Here is a 14,764-nt window from a genome sequence, read left to right as displayed (position 1 = left end):
ATATTTGTCGCTCCCTGGAGATATCGTAATGCATTACACTGTAAGGAAGGACAAAATTGTATAACGGGCATTGGAGAGGCCTTTCATGTGGCAATATACTCTCTTTGTATAGGAATTATTTAAGCAACAAAGTCTAAAGGGTAACTACAGCATTTTGTTGTTTTACACACACACACACACACACACACACACACACACACACACACACACACACACACACACACACACACACACACAAATGGCCTTGAAGCATTGACGTTCAGATAGTCTTTATTTTTGAAATTATTATGGCATCCAAAGAAAGCGACTATTTCCAAATTATTACTCACACAAGGACCATGAATTTCACGATGATGTGATATGCTCGGAGGATAAACTACAAAAATGGACATACATCAATGAAGCAAATATATAATATAATATGTTTTGCCATGAATTTACGAACACATTCAGAAAGACACATCCAACACAGTCAGCATCACATTGCACTGCTCCGTGCCCTGCAAACATTTGCTTTTTGCCATATTGTTTGTTTGAACACATCTTCTGCAGTTGAGTCACATGACTCAGAAATGTCATGGAGGATACGAACTGAAGGAGGAGTTAGCCCTCTAATGGTGGAATGTCATTTTGTCATTCATGGGATGAGACAGTTGGAAATAGCAGGGACCTTTTTCTAAGTTTGAATTATTTGTCTTGCAGGTGCGATGTCCAAAGTCCAAAGACTTTTGCGTTTGATGCTTCCTGAATTTAAGTGAATGTTTATTGTATTTTAAGAAAACTCTTCCAGGGCTCCAAGTAATGATGTGGCTTTCCAATATTCATCTAAATGGTTTTAAATATAAAATGTTTGCAGGAAAAGTTTTATAATTTCCCCTCTGGGATGCATAAAGTACCTAGTTATTGATCTATGTATACTATATGAGACTAAATTATCTTTTGTAAATAATTTGACTGGCAATCTTTCATTGATTTGAAATAGGATTTATTACTATTTCAAATCTACCATGATATAACAGTCTATAGAACACATGATATCTCATTTAAGAATATATGTTTCTGGCAGTGGAGTGAAATTATAAGGATATGAATAGAGCTCCATACAAAAATATCACTAGAACGACGCTGTTTTGTTACATTATGCCATTCAGAGTTTGATCAACTATTTACTTTTATTATTCCAACAATAATCCACAACAGATTTAACATTTCTTGTATACTGGCGAGTGAAGAAAAACAAAAATTGAACAGGAGATTTTCCTGATGGCAAAATTGTAGCTTTTAGACTAGCCTCTGGTTACAGTAGAGGTGTGTGTGTGCGTGTGTGTGTGTGTGTGTGTGTGTGTGTGTGTGTGTGTGTGTGTGTGTGTGTGTGTGTGTGTGTGTGTGTGTGTGTGTGTGTGTGTGTGTGTGTGTGTGTGTGTGTGTGTGTGACTCCATCTATTAACAGTGTTGTGAAAACAGCCCTAGCATCTATCGGCTAAAAGTGTCATTACAGTACTAAAGATAATCGTAATATAGTTCAGACGCATACCAATTTCTGCAAATGTCTTGACGAGAGAACGAGGAGAATAATTAGCTACTTTACTTTTAGAAATTAGACACCGCTAGCATCAACGCTAAATTATCTGACCGTTTAGTGTTCCCCAGACTTTGAATAGAACCGAAGCAGTCGATGTCGTCGTCTTGTGTCTCCGCAGCGGCCGAGCGGGGGAGTCCTACGCTCTTCGGACTGTCCTGTTCCTGATGGTGAAGGCCAAAAACGAGTGTCGCTATTTAGTCAAGTCCCCCTTCTTCAGGATGATCTGGCGCTGCCAGGGAGCTAGCTTGGTCTCGTCGTAGCCCAGGGTCCGTAGCCGCTCCTGCTCTGTCTTCTCCTCAGTCTCCTTGGCTTGTTTAGCCTCCTGCTCTTCTTTTCTAAAGGATTTAAGTGGATAGAAATGGGAGCGTTTAACTCCTAAGTGATGATTAACTTTAAGTGATGGATTCTTCAAATATCTTAACCAGAACCATTTACCCACATAAACAAATAAGGATATAAACAAATGTTACTCTTTAGAACAGGGGTTGCTAAACAGTTTCCCATCGTGACCAAGCTGTGTATGACCTTTCGGGCAGAGGACCCACCACATACTAATTCCCAGTACATTATCCTTGCAATGAGCTAATTTACTACGCTTAATGTTTAGCGGTCCCGAAAACAGTTGTACCGTTGTCAGTCTTCAAACATAGATTCAATGAAACTGACAAAAAGAAGAATTATGGTGTGGGCATACCACAAACAACCTGATTGGCACTTTTATCTTCATGCAGGTTTAAAATTGGCCACTAGAGGGAAGCACCTGTCCTTTTGCTTTTCAGCCAATCGTCTAGTCCTTAATCAAGGAGTATTTGTATGGGGTAGAATTTGTTAAAAAAAAGTTAATTAAATGATCTCACCTCTTTTGCTCCCTGTCCAGCCAAAAGAGAGAGGAAAAAAGAAATGAATATGATTCTAGCAACACACTGCAAAATACAACACAAGAACAATTCTAAACTATATAGACATTATATTATTACACTTTAATGGTCAAACACAATATTTCTCAAGATGTAATATTATAGTAGCTCATTTCTGAAAACACGCATTCACGTCAAAAAGGACAGTAAATCATATAAAGAGACATTTTACACTACCGCGACATAAACTCAGACACATACACACAACTATTATACTGAGACTGAGACAGGGACAGATGAAAACAGACACACAACTATTACACTGAGACATGGACGGATGGACACAGACACACAACTAATACACTGAGACATGGACGGATGGACACAGACACACAACTAATACACTGAGACATGGACGGATGGACACAGACACACAACTAATACACTGAGACATGGACGGATGGACACAGACACACAACTATTACACTGCGACATGGACGGATGGACACAGACACACAACTATTACACTGCGACATGGACGGATGGACACAGACACACAACTATTACACTGAGACATGGACGGATGAACATAGACACACAACTATTACAATCAGACAGAGATAGGGACAGATATAGACAGTCACACAACTAATACACTGAGACAGAGGTGGGCACAGACACACAACTATTACACTGAGACAGAGGTGGGCACAGACACACAACTATTACACTGAGACAGAGGTGGGCACAGACACACAACTATTACACTGAGACAGAGGCGGGCACAGACACACGCATGGCAGAGCTCCAATTCAACAAGACAAACAGCAGATGTCACGGCGGGAACATAGACGCTGGTCACACAGCTGCTGCTACTTACTTCTCTTCATCCATCTTCTTCTTCATCACGTCTCTCCGCCAGGCTGGCAGTGAGGCCAGACGGGTGGCCTCCTCCTCCACCTGGGGACAGGGGGAGAGAGAGAGAGAGAGAGAGAGAGAGAGAGAGAGAGAGAGAGAGAGAGAGAGAGAGAGAGAGAGAGAGAGAGAGAGAGAGAGATATAAAGACCAAGAGAGAAATATACAAATAAATAGACAGAGAGAACAGAGAGAAAGAGATATATTGAGAGAAATATACAGAGATAAAGAGAGATAAAGAGAGAGATATACACAGAGATAGATATATTAATAAATATAATTAAAGAGATATATATAAATATATACATTTACATATATAGAGATATTATATAGAGAGAGACATATATATAAAGATAGGGAAATATTATAGAGATAAAGAGAGACATTTATATATAGATGTACATATATAGAGAGATAAAGAAAGCAATATATTTATATATATAGAGAGAAATAGAGATATTTATACATAGAGATAAAGACAGAAGGAGAGAGATAAAAGTGTAGAGTGAAAGAGAGATAGTGAAAGACAGAGAGAGATAGTGAAAGACAGAAAGAGAGAGAGAGAGAGAGAGAGAGAGAGAGAGAGAGAGAGAGAGAGAGAGAGAGAGAGAGAGAGAGAGAGAGAGAGAGAGAGACAGAGAGAGACAGAGACAGAGACAGAGAGAAGGAGAGAGAGACAGAGAAAGAGCACAACAGAAAAAGAGAGCGATAGTAAAGACAGAGACAGAGACAGAGAGAGGTTCCTTATAACCAATCAACAAAGGATTCTCAATGGGAGCACCATAGGATGAAGTTGTTATTTCTTCTTCAGGGAATATGTTTCTGAGCGTATGAATGGTGACCATACTGACCCTGGGGACAGAGCCACCTCCTTTTTGACCGGAAGAATTCGGTACGATGGTCTGATGATGTCACTTAACATAAAACCTATGGCAATGACATCACCGGAACTCATTTGAGCCAATCATAACGTGGCCTTGTACTGTCCCTCGGTTTTCAAATGTCATGTGTCTTTGTGATTGCTTAAAAAGGTGCCACATTATCCCAATAATTCAAATGACCGAAGCCAACAAAGAAGTCCATTAAACGTTTCCTGTATGGCTTCCATAAAGCAGTGGGTCAATCAAGGAACAACAATCAAACAACAACAACAACATGAGCTGGAAATAAAAATCCCCTCAGCACGCCGCAGCCTTTGCCTCGCTCTACGAGCCAAACTCTAAGTCAGAAGGTCGTCGCTCTACAGGGTTTACTAAAGAAAGCCAATTTCCTTGCAGTACTTTGCTCTGCCCTCTGGTCTGCTCTCTCCGGGTCCTCTGCATTGGATGGGTCTTCTAGCCTCTTCTAGCCTCCTCAGATCAGCCCCTCGGGGATGTGCACGGACCCGTCTCAGGACAGAGCTCTTCCTTTAGGGCAGTGTTTCTCAAACCGTGGGTCGGCGGCGCTGGACCCAATCTATTGTACGGATGAATGTTTACACCTGCGCCTCACGTTTTGTTGACATGCGCGACAGAATACTCATTGACCCATCCGACCACAGGATTTTCTCAATAAGTCACGTCCCATCACTCTAAAAACCATGAATCAACCACCGTTTGAAAACGGACACCCACTTAATTTTGACATCAATGTTTGTGTGGCATTTATTGATATAGGTCTACCTGGGCCCCAGAGACAGAGGGTCTAGCTCTTATGGGCCCTGGCTTAAAACAGTTGGACAAAGGCTTAACTAGAATACAAGGTCAATATTAGTACTGCCGTGCCCAGTGAATGAGGTGAACCCATATGAGAACTCCATGTCTACCCTGTAGACATACATAATGCGTACAGCCATGAACACTGTGCATATGTATGCAAACTGACCGGCGATGGAGATGGGAGACTCAGGAGATGCTGGGAGATGCAAAGCCTCTTTCACAAAGGAAACACACCCTGCTAAATGTGTACATTATTCCATTCTGTTCAGTAGACAACAAAACACTGAATAGAAAGCCTTTGGCACGATTCAACCAAATGACATAATACCATTTACATGTCCAGGGAACACTGGAGCCTGTCAGGATGTATCCCGGACAACATGACACAACAAACAAGCAAGGAAACCAGATCCTCTCTCCTCTCGCTCTACCCCGCAGTAGGTTGAGGTGGTGAGGAGAGAGAGGATAGAGTACATCCTATCTCCAATATCTCATATTGAGTAGATATCTGCCATGCGGTTTTACTAAAGGCATTTCACCAACAGTATCCAGTGTCGTCGATTTCAATATTTAATGATTCCCATGGGAATTGCAGCGCTAAAAAAAAAAAAGATAGAAAGATACCCCGAGATCAAATAACATTTCAAATAAAGTGAAACAAAGTGTATCCTAACAGTTTAGATATGTGGTGACAGACATTTATATGATGCATAGGATATTAGATATATTTCGTTGAGTTATAGGATCATATAATCTAAAATACTTTAGTTTTACTTAATTTGACTTTAAAAGTGGTAATATCTAAATTGACAATTAGCTCATTGCTTAAAATTACCTGGATTTATCTGTAGTCAATGCTGATCATTAACGGTTCCTGCACAACCTGTAACTCTTATATTCTAAAAAATACATAGTGCTGGCCAACCTGTAACTCTCTCTTTGTTGACATGCCATGTTGCCTTGTTTCTACAGTAGCCCAGAATGGACCAACGGCTCTAGAGAAGACGCCATCTTAGCTGATATCAGGATTACTTATAAGCTAGTAGTTTTACAGACTAAACAACTAAGTATGATTTATAAATCATTCAAGGAACTTGATGCTGTTTTAGACAACATAATTTTGGGAGTACTGGTATCTTACACAATATAGGCCAGTACAGGCCAGTACAGGCCTGGGAGGGGTGGGGGTGGGTGTAATTCAGCTTGCAACCAACCTGAATTAGAAGCATCTGCAACTTAACCGCTAGATGCTTCTAGATCCTAATAAATGCACTTTTAAGTGGATGAATCAGCCCTGCTGAATTAATAGCATACACCACACTGTAACACTGACTAAAAATCGAATAGAAAATATTATGACTTAAAACCCATACAAGTTTGAATCCGTTTGAATAACGGACGCTAGCGACTTTTTCCGCGGGTAAACTGTGTACTGTGTGTTCTCGCTGCGTGCCGTCCACCGTCTGCGTGTAGGCCCTAATCTAAGTATAGATCATCGCTATGGTTACCAGGTGAAGCCTCCGCTTAAGCCGTGGCGGGAAGGAGGGCTGGAGTGGCTCCCACCGGGGGGGGGGACCAGAGTACGACGGTAGCTACTGCCCCAAGCATGAACAACACTGGATTTAAGCTACACAAAAGGTTCAAGTTGGACGTTGTCCTTCTTTTGTGAATGATGAACAACAATCAAGTAAATCATAAAGATTCGGAGTGGGGTTTAGAATTTAGATTTAAGCCTGGTAAAATGGCTAGCAACCGATATTGATAGTGAGTTCTGCTTGGAATGGAGCGAGTGAAAGCAGTCAAAATCTCAATAAATGTGGAATTTATTTGTAGCCAGTACGTTAAAGGGGAGAAACTCAGTGATAAACAAGCATTAAATGCAGAACATTATTTGACAAACGCCCGTCTCAAAAAAAGTACAAACAAATCAATGTCAGTTTAAAAAGTCTCCAATTGTTCTGAAGTAAATGACAAATAAATCTGCACTGAAAGGAACATGTCTATGTATGCAAAAACATGATGTCACAGACTTACAAAACGAGGGCTCTGAGCCATGAGGTAACCCTAACCTCTTACAAACCTGACACTTAAGACCTACTTTCTTTGACTTTCAGGGCATGCAGTAATAAGCCCTGCGAGTAACCCCTCCTGGGTTTAGCTTACGAGTTGCATTCAATTTCTCCTTACCTCAGTACATCAAGTTACCCCAGGCATATGACAGCCAACGTAAAGAAAAAGACCAACGGTTACCCTGTTCACTGGGGGTGTACATCATCCTCGTTTCCTTCATGTGTCGGTATATCTCATTAAAACAAAATATTTAAAATGAATTAATATAATGCCAATCCAGATACCTAAATTCTATAAAATAATATAAAATAGTTTGCATTTCTTTATGGCAAACATGTTGAAATACCATAAGAAACAATGTATTTACAAAGACCATTAGTCTCATAAATTTATAATCCAGGGCTTCCAGCACATTCATCACACGACAGATCATGAATTTACATTCAGATACATGAGAACCGCACAACAGCTCCGTGAGCGGATGGCCTTTGCCTTACTACACCCTAGCTTCACCTAGAAGCCCCCTCTGTTACATCAGACCCCAACGCTAACAGGCCTCTTTTCTCTTTGTTCAGCCAGAGTTAGCTGGACCTTTGACTAAAATCCATCGCCCACTGTCTCTTTCACTTTCACACGTCAAACAACTGGCCTTCTTTTTCCTTCCAGAAAGCAAAGCTGCGGTCAATGTATCGAATGATCTCCTCATTGCTGAACTCTTTCAGCTCATAGATCAGCTTGATAGAGTCTTCGTTTGGTTCGTCCCTCGTTGGGGGCTTATCAACGTTTGGTTCCACTACGGTCGGCACGGCGACAGGCGGACTATCCTTCGGTGGAGCCCCAGCGGAGCTCTGCGCTTTGGTCTGCGGTTCCCCAACTTTGTGTGCCTTTGACTTGGATGGCTCAGTCGTTTTAGGCGTGGGCAACTCACTTTGTGCGGCACTTACTCCATTTGAACACGCGGGCACAACTGCAGGCACAACTTTGGTCGCACCTGCAGCCTTTACGTCTCCCTTGTTCGGTGTTGGCTGCTCTGTGTTGGCAGCCAGAGTTTGTACGGGTGCCTGGGCAGCAGGAGGAGGCCCGGGAGCAGAAGAACCACGTGGTTTCGGTTCTTCGCCGTACGGGGAGGTTAACGGAGCCGTTCCCGGGGGAGGAGGCGGGGGAGCAGAAGGGGGAGGAGGTGGGGGATGTGAGGGCGGCGGTGGCACCTCCGGGCCCGACAACATAGCCATTTCCGGAGAGACGCCGATCAGAGTAGCTGTCAACATGCCGCCCTCGTTCACGGAGTCGCTGAAGTACTTGAGCTTTATTTCCTCGAAGCCCTCGGCCCAGTCTCTCTTCCCCCTCTCGATCTCCCCCATTACCTCCCGGTGGAACTGGCGGATCACCTCCCACGGGTGGCTGCCCAGGCGGTCGAACATCTCGTAGCACAGCAGGTGGCGGAACTTCCGCTCGCTGCGAGACATGGACATTTCCAGCAGCTGGAAGTATCCCAGCATGAAGAGGTCGAGGGTCAGGCTCTCGTAGGAGACGGGGGATCCATTGATGTGCGGCAAAAAGTGCTCTGGCCAGTAGATCATCTGCGCGCGGCTGAGCCTGCGGATCTGCCGCGTAGGCACTTGGCTCATTATAGTCCGCCAATGGCCAATCAGGTTCCCCACCACCTGCTTCGACTTCATGAAGTGCAGGGTCTTGTCGTCCTCGCTCTGCAATTCCCCTTCCAACTGCCCACTCAATTGGCTGTGGTTGTCAAACCCCACTTCCAGGTGGGTTCCCCTTCTGCCAGTATATTTGGGCCTGTAAGACTCCGAGAGGGTATATTTCCTCCAGTGTTCGAGGAACAAGAAGACGATCCTCTCCTTCCTTATCTCAATGCATTCCTGAACGTAGCTGAGATCAGTCTGCACCTGCAACGTTCTCGTTAACTGGTCGTTGTTCAGAATGGGGTCTTCGGCCAACACCTGACTGAACTGCACCATATCCGCCGAGCCCATCACCCCGGAGGAAGGATACGTCCGAGGAGCAGTAGATGCATGGATGAAAGGCTCCTCCACAAGAGGTGAGGGCGTTTTTTCCGCAGGAGGCAATACTCCGTTCGACTGTAAGGGGAGGACTTTGTCTGGGGACGCAGGGAGGGCATCCTCCAACTTCAATGCTGATGCAGGGCTGCCCTCACTCACCACAGGGAGCGACCTTTTGCGCTGGTAGACCCTGTTGGGGCTGTTATTTGAGACCTGTGTCGGGTTCTGGATTTCATAATTGGCTTTGAGGTTTTTCACAGAGACTCCACACTGCTTTATCTCCTTCTCAACCTCTTCCCTTATGGAAAAGGACTGGGATCGGCCTATTGGCCCGATGGTGACGGACCCTTCCTGCACCGATGGACTTTGGGTCTTTGAGGCAGCTGCCTCTGATAACAGGATATCCATAACGTCTACCTCCTTGCCCCCTAGCGTGGCAAGGAGAAGAGCCATATTCCTCAGGAGGATGGATATCTTGCTGCACCAGGCAGGGAGGTCCTCAGCCTGTCCGTGGACTTGCTTTGGATTGACCGAAAAGTGTTCCTGGTTGAGGGCAGCGGACACTGGCAAGAGCTGCTGAAGCTCTCGCTCCAGTTGCTCCAGCTCCTTCTCCACCTCCGAGACCTTGTGCATGACCTGCAGGTTCTCAATCTGCTTCTCAATGCGGATGAGGTCGGCTTCCGTCATCAGCTCGCCGAACGGGCCCAAGATGGCATTGTGGACATGGGAGTAGTGCCATTCCTGGGGCTGGTAGTGCCCACTTGCGGCAAACTAAAGCAGAGATCAAGGAAGACCAGAAGACAAGAGAAGAAAAAAAAGGAAGGGGAAGGTTCCTTCAGCTTTGGGGCTGTGGTGTTGACCACACACACACTTTCAGAGCAAATCTTCCTCTGCAGACAGGGCTTACATGGATTTAGTGGTGCAATGGCACTACCTCATTGCGCGCTTCATACCAGCCCCCTTTAGTGTCCGGCTGATGGTGACAAAGAAAGCGGTATCCCTCATGAAGTGAGGTGAAAAATGTTTCAATCGCTTTTGAGATTTTTAAGCAGATCATACTTAGATCTGCTTGAAGTAAATAGAATGTCCCATTTACAGTAAATCTACGTCATTAGTTTGTAAACCCTAAATTGTTTAAGCCTATTCCATTATCTTTGTCTGTATTTAATTCCTAGTCTAGTTTAACACATCACAGGTGGTTGTGATGCCATGGCCACTTTTTGACCATTTCCTTTACTGTTTATCATGGCACCTGATCAGGTTAAGTGTGTTATATACCTGCCTTATTTGTGATGTTGTTAGCATGGTTTAGTGGTAGTGTGAATGGGGTCTGGCATCACACCACTGAATCGGCATGTAACCACCTGGATTTGAAAGCCCTTCTCACCGCACACTGGCCCACACTCGTGTGTCCAGTGGGGTGAACGCTGAGGCGGGCTTCATCTCCAAGTCTTCAATTCACCGCACTCCAAACTGGCTTCCGCCACCGCAACACATAAGACCAAAAACACCATGCAGAGGAACGTGTACTGCCACCATGTCAAATCCCCAGGGATTCTGTGGAATGTATGCGGGCCTACAATGCCACATCTGATCATTACTATTGATCAATATTTGGGGATAGTGTGAATGTGAGGGGTTGGAGGTATAGTAAATGGTTCAGGTAAACTGCTAACAGATACACAATGTAGCGCTTCAACCTTGCCTGCCATCCAAAAGATGATCCTGCAACTGCATTGTAGCGACCAGCCCACAGGGCAGTAGGGGAACAATGAGAGCTATCCAACTGCTTGGGGATCATTGTTGCAGATGATTATCTGTCGAGATCAATTATTCATTTTTTAATCAATGACATCGGATGTGTATCCTATGGGAATCCTCTGAAACCACAGAACTCTGTTTGCCTGTTGGGACACTGCAGCCAGAAAATAGCAGGTCATGGCCCTCCAATAGATGGACCACAAGGTATCAGCACTGATAAGGTATCTGGCCCTGGCCATGTCCCGGAGGACCAGGTCGGTTCAACCTTGTTGAGACATAACAATGGCAGAACACCCTGTCAGTATGAGAGGCCCTGGCTTGTCCCTAGACTAGAAATGTGAACAACAGAGAGACACTAAAATACACCAACATTCTACACTACACACAACAGCACATGCTGTTAGACACGGAACTACATTTCCAATCTATTCTGAAGCCAAATTCAATTATAAATGCATTCTTCTCAAAGACTAACCTAATCCAGAGATTAGGTAAGTGAGGAGCATGCAAGCTTTGAATGCCAAGTCCCTATTCATACTTGACTCATTATTTAATTCGTCCTGAACTAAATGATGGACAGATATATGCAACGTTGCTTCAATTCACTAATATAAAAAAATCCCAGAGCGCAGGCTCCAACGTGAAATCCTCCAGGGGGGGATGAATCTCCAGACACAAGCAAGAGATAGTTGGTTCACACACTGCAAAAACACACACACACACAGCACACCCCCCCCCCCCCCCCCCCCCGGACCACGCCAGCGGTGCCTACCTTGCGCCGGTGCTCCTCCTCCTCCTGCACCTTGGCCTGTAGCTTCCGCACCATCACCTGCCGCTTCCACTCCGGGATGGCCTTGCCCTGCTCGTCGTGGGTGGGCACCATCGCCTCCACGTCCGCCAGGCTGGTCTTCCGGACCGCCGCGCCCCCGCCGTTGACCACGGAGCCCGAGGGGGAGGACCGGCCCTGGCCCGAGCCCGTGGGACTGGGGGTCGGGCTGGGGCTGGCCGTCCGGGTGGGGCTGGTGGAGGCCGTGGCGGGGGGAGACGTGGGAGCCTTAACTGCGGCCGGGGGCGGGGGGTTAGCGACCGGGGGGCTGGGCACTGGGGGGCTGGGTTCTGGGGGGGCAGCTTCCGTGCCCTCGTCCTGTTCCGGGTCGGGGGTTCCCTGTGGGGCGGTTAAAGGAGGTACACAGAAGGTTAGGGGGCGTGAGGGTCAAAGGTTAAACACAATTCGCCCTTGTAGGGTGAGAGATGGGAGAGTTATGGTAGGGTGGTGATATGGGGTTTGTGCATGGAACAAGGGGAATTGTTCCATGGATATGTATGTGATATAAAACATATAGATTGTCAAATGAGATGGATGAGACTTGTTCAGTACTCAGACGGATGGCGTCGTTGTTGTTCAGTGTGTAATTCCTGTGTAACTCCAGTGTGTAATTCAAAAATGTTGATGAAATCGATTCTTGCTTCTGCGGAACAATCTAACATTAGCATTTTCCAGAGCTTGTCGACCTTATCCAACTGTGCCATGGCGTTGTGTAATCGGTGACATGTGAATACAACCCAGGCTGCTTCACTCATTCACTGAATGGGGCTGCATTGTCATAGTGTTTAAATGGCACAAAAAAAAACACAGTCCCCCCCCCCCCCCCCATTGGATCCCAGGCAACAATGACCACTCTGAGAGTGAGTGCACACATCCCATATATAACACACTCATTGACCAGGTCGATGTTGATCTATGGTTCCGATGACAGCTGAATAGCATCTGGTTTACAAAATAGTCTGGCGGTCTCGCCCTCACGAGACAAAGTCAAACAGTGAGCATCAGTTGTTCAGTGATGGGTCTCTTAAACAGACCAAAACCCGGGATGGCCAGGGCCAAATATTTGCTCCCGTGTGATGCTATGAAATCACAGCTTGTATTGGCTGAATTAGCCACAATTTTTCCGCACATCCGTCCTCATTCAAACTACTGGTAGGCCCAACGAGAGTGGAAGCACATGACCATATGTCCTTTCTACATGTTACATATACAGGTCCTCAATAACCTGCATAATAAGCATTGTTATTGTTATGCAACATTGCTTGTCATTGCTTTTCGATTTTACCATCATGATTGATCGGTTGAAAATAAAAATAAAAATTAGAGAGGAATTTCAAAAGGCAGAGCAACAGAAGGACCTTTAGGAACCATGTGTGATGACACCACATAGCTCAGAGGTCTAAATAAAGCGAGAGAATTAACAGGGAGGGGAGATCCCTTCTCCAAACGCCCAGACTCTACTCAAACAAAACCATTACACCAACGCCTAAAACATATTTAAACCAAAGCGTCTATCAATAACATGAGTGAAGATACATTCTTAGCATTGGGAATCAAACTCCTAACCCTAAGCAGGGTCAACACCCCTATGTTCTCCCAGTGGACACAGACCCCAGGACCACTGCCCGGCCCTGTACGTACGTTGGTGCCCGGGGGTCCGCCGCTGGTGTAGACGGTGGTGTAGCCCTTAGTGTGGGTGGTGGGCTTCAAGTTCCTCCCAGCCTTGATCTCCGCCAGCAGCTCCGAGTTGTCTCCCGTGGGGGACATCATGTTGAAGGATTTGTTGCCTGAGGACATGGCGAGAAGAAGAGGAGCAGCAGTCAGGCCGACGCGGTTCCAGAGAGAGAGACAGAGAGAGACAGAGAGAGACAGAGAGAAAGGGAGGGAGACAGAGAGGGAGAGAGAGAGAGGTAGGTAGATAGAGAAGGAGAGAGAAAAGGAAGAAAAAGCAGCAAGAGAGAGGTGCAGAAAGAGAGTTGTAAGGAGAGCGAGATACAGACAGAGGGAGAGAGAGTGAGAACGAGAGAGAGCGAGAGAGAGAGAGAGAGAGAGAGAGAGAGGGGAGTTGGGTGGCAGTTTAGTGCTAAATATTTCATTCCACAGTATTGGTAGGGTTGCATGTAATGCCAGCGCTTGAGGAGAGGCCATTTGCTATTGCGAGGGTGGGGGTGAAAGGAGAGGCGTGTGTTTCACTACAGCAACAGCAATAAACAAAAGGAAATTAAGATCATCAACATTGTCCGGACACTCAATCTTAGGTACTGGTACTATGCATGTTCTTACACTAAGCCTCTGGAACCAATTGACCCCCCCACCCCCCCCCCCTCTCAAACAGGTAGACGGGTCCACCTTTCTCTCCCTGGGAGGCCACCCAAAGCGACCTGCCGGTGTCTCCCTGGTAACGTGCTGACTCTTTGACCCAACATTTGAGCCTAATTTATAATTGGACACTTGACACATGTCACAGGGTCCTGACTTACAGCAATTTGCTGTAGCTAGCAATTTGTCTGTAGCTAGCTAGCTAGCGAACGTAGCGAGGCGTTTCATTTAAGCAATAGATCACGCCAGGCTGTGGTATGTGCTCATTATACCACTGTTAAGGGGCGTTGTCCGGCCCCGACGCGCAGCGAAGGGCCGGCGACCCCCTTCACAGTGGTATAATGAGCACATACCACTGACTGAAGTGATCTATTGCTTTTATACAACGGCTACTATTATGGCAAAACGAAAGTCATAGACACACTACATTTAAAAAGAAACCAAGAAAGTCAAAATAGCCGTTTTATTAAAGAATACAAAAAAGTAGTCCCTCCTGGCTGCCTTCAAAATGCACGACGGTCGCTATGCAACACACTTTAGCGTCCCTCCGAGAGAAGGCTCGGCTAGAGCGGTTCACCGGCAATTTATCCTATGGAGCAGTTCACTCGCCGTGTGTCTAAGCTTTCGTTAGTCTCTCCATCGCCTTGCTCACTCCCAGAGTAACAACATTTACATCCTCTCCATCATCCAACATATGTTTTACTTTGTAACTGTTT

At 45.6% G+C, this 14,764-nt stretch overlaps 1 protein-coding gene across 1 annotated transcript; it reads right to left on the bottom strand.

The window, feature by feature from the left end:
- Positions 1 to 252: 252 nt before the first annotated feature.
- LOC132457167 (espin-like) lies at positions 253 to 13,724 on the bottom strand. The gene is made up of 5 exons (XM_060051241.1): positions 13,371 to 13,724; positions 11,676 to 12,068; positions 3,320 to 3,399; positions 2,440 to 2,460; positions 253 to 1,917 (listed from the first exon to the last, which is right to left on the bottom strand). Exons 1-5 carry the CDS (start codon positions 13,524 to 13,526, stop codon positions 1,773 to 1,775), a joined length of 795 nt encoding a protein of 264 aa, XP_059907224.1. The 5' UTR covers positions 13,527 to 13,724; the 3' UTR covers positions 253 to 1,772.
- Between the last annotated feature and the right edge of the window lie 1,040 nt (positions 13,725 to 14,764).

Source organism: Gadus macrocephalus, chromosome 1 (genome assembly GCF_031168955.1).
Source record: "Gadus macrocephalus chromosome 1, ASM3116895v1".
Lineage (NCBI taxonomy): Eukaryota > Metazoa > Chordata > Actinopteri > Gadiformes > Gadidae > Gadus > Gadus macrocephalus.
Note: the sequence above shows the minus strand (reverse complement) of the source record. Positions and strands in the feature narration are given on the sequence as shown.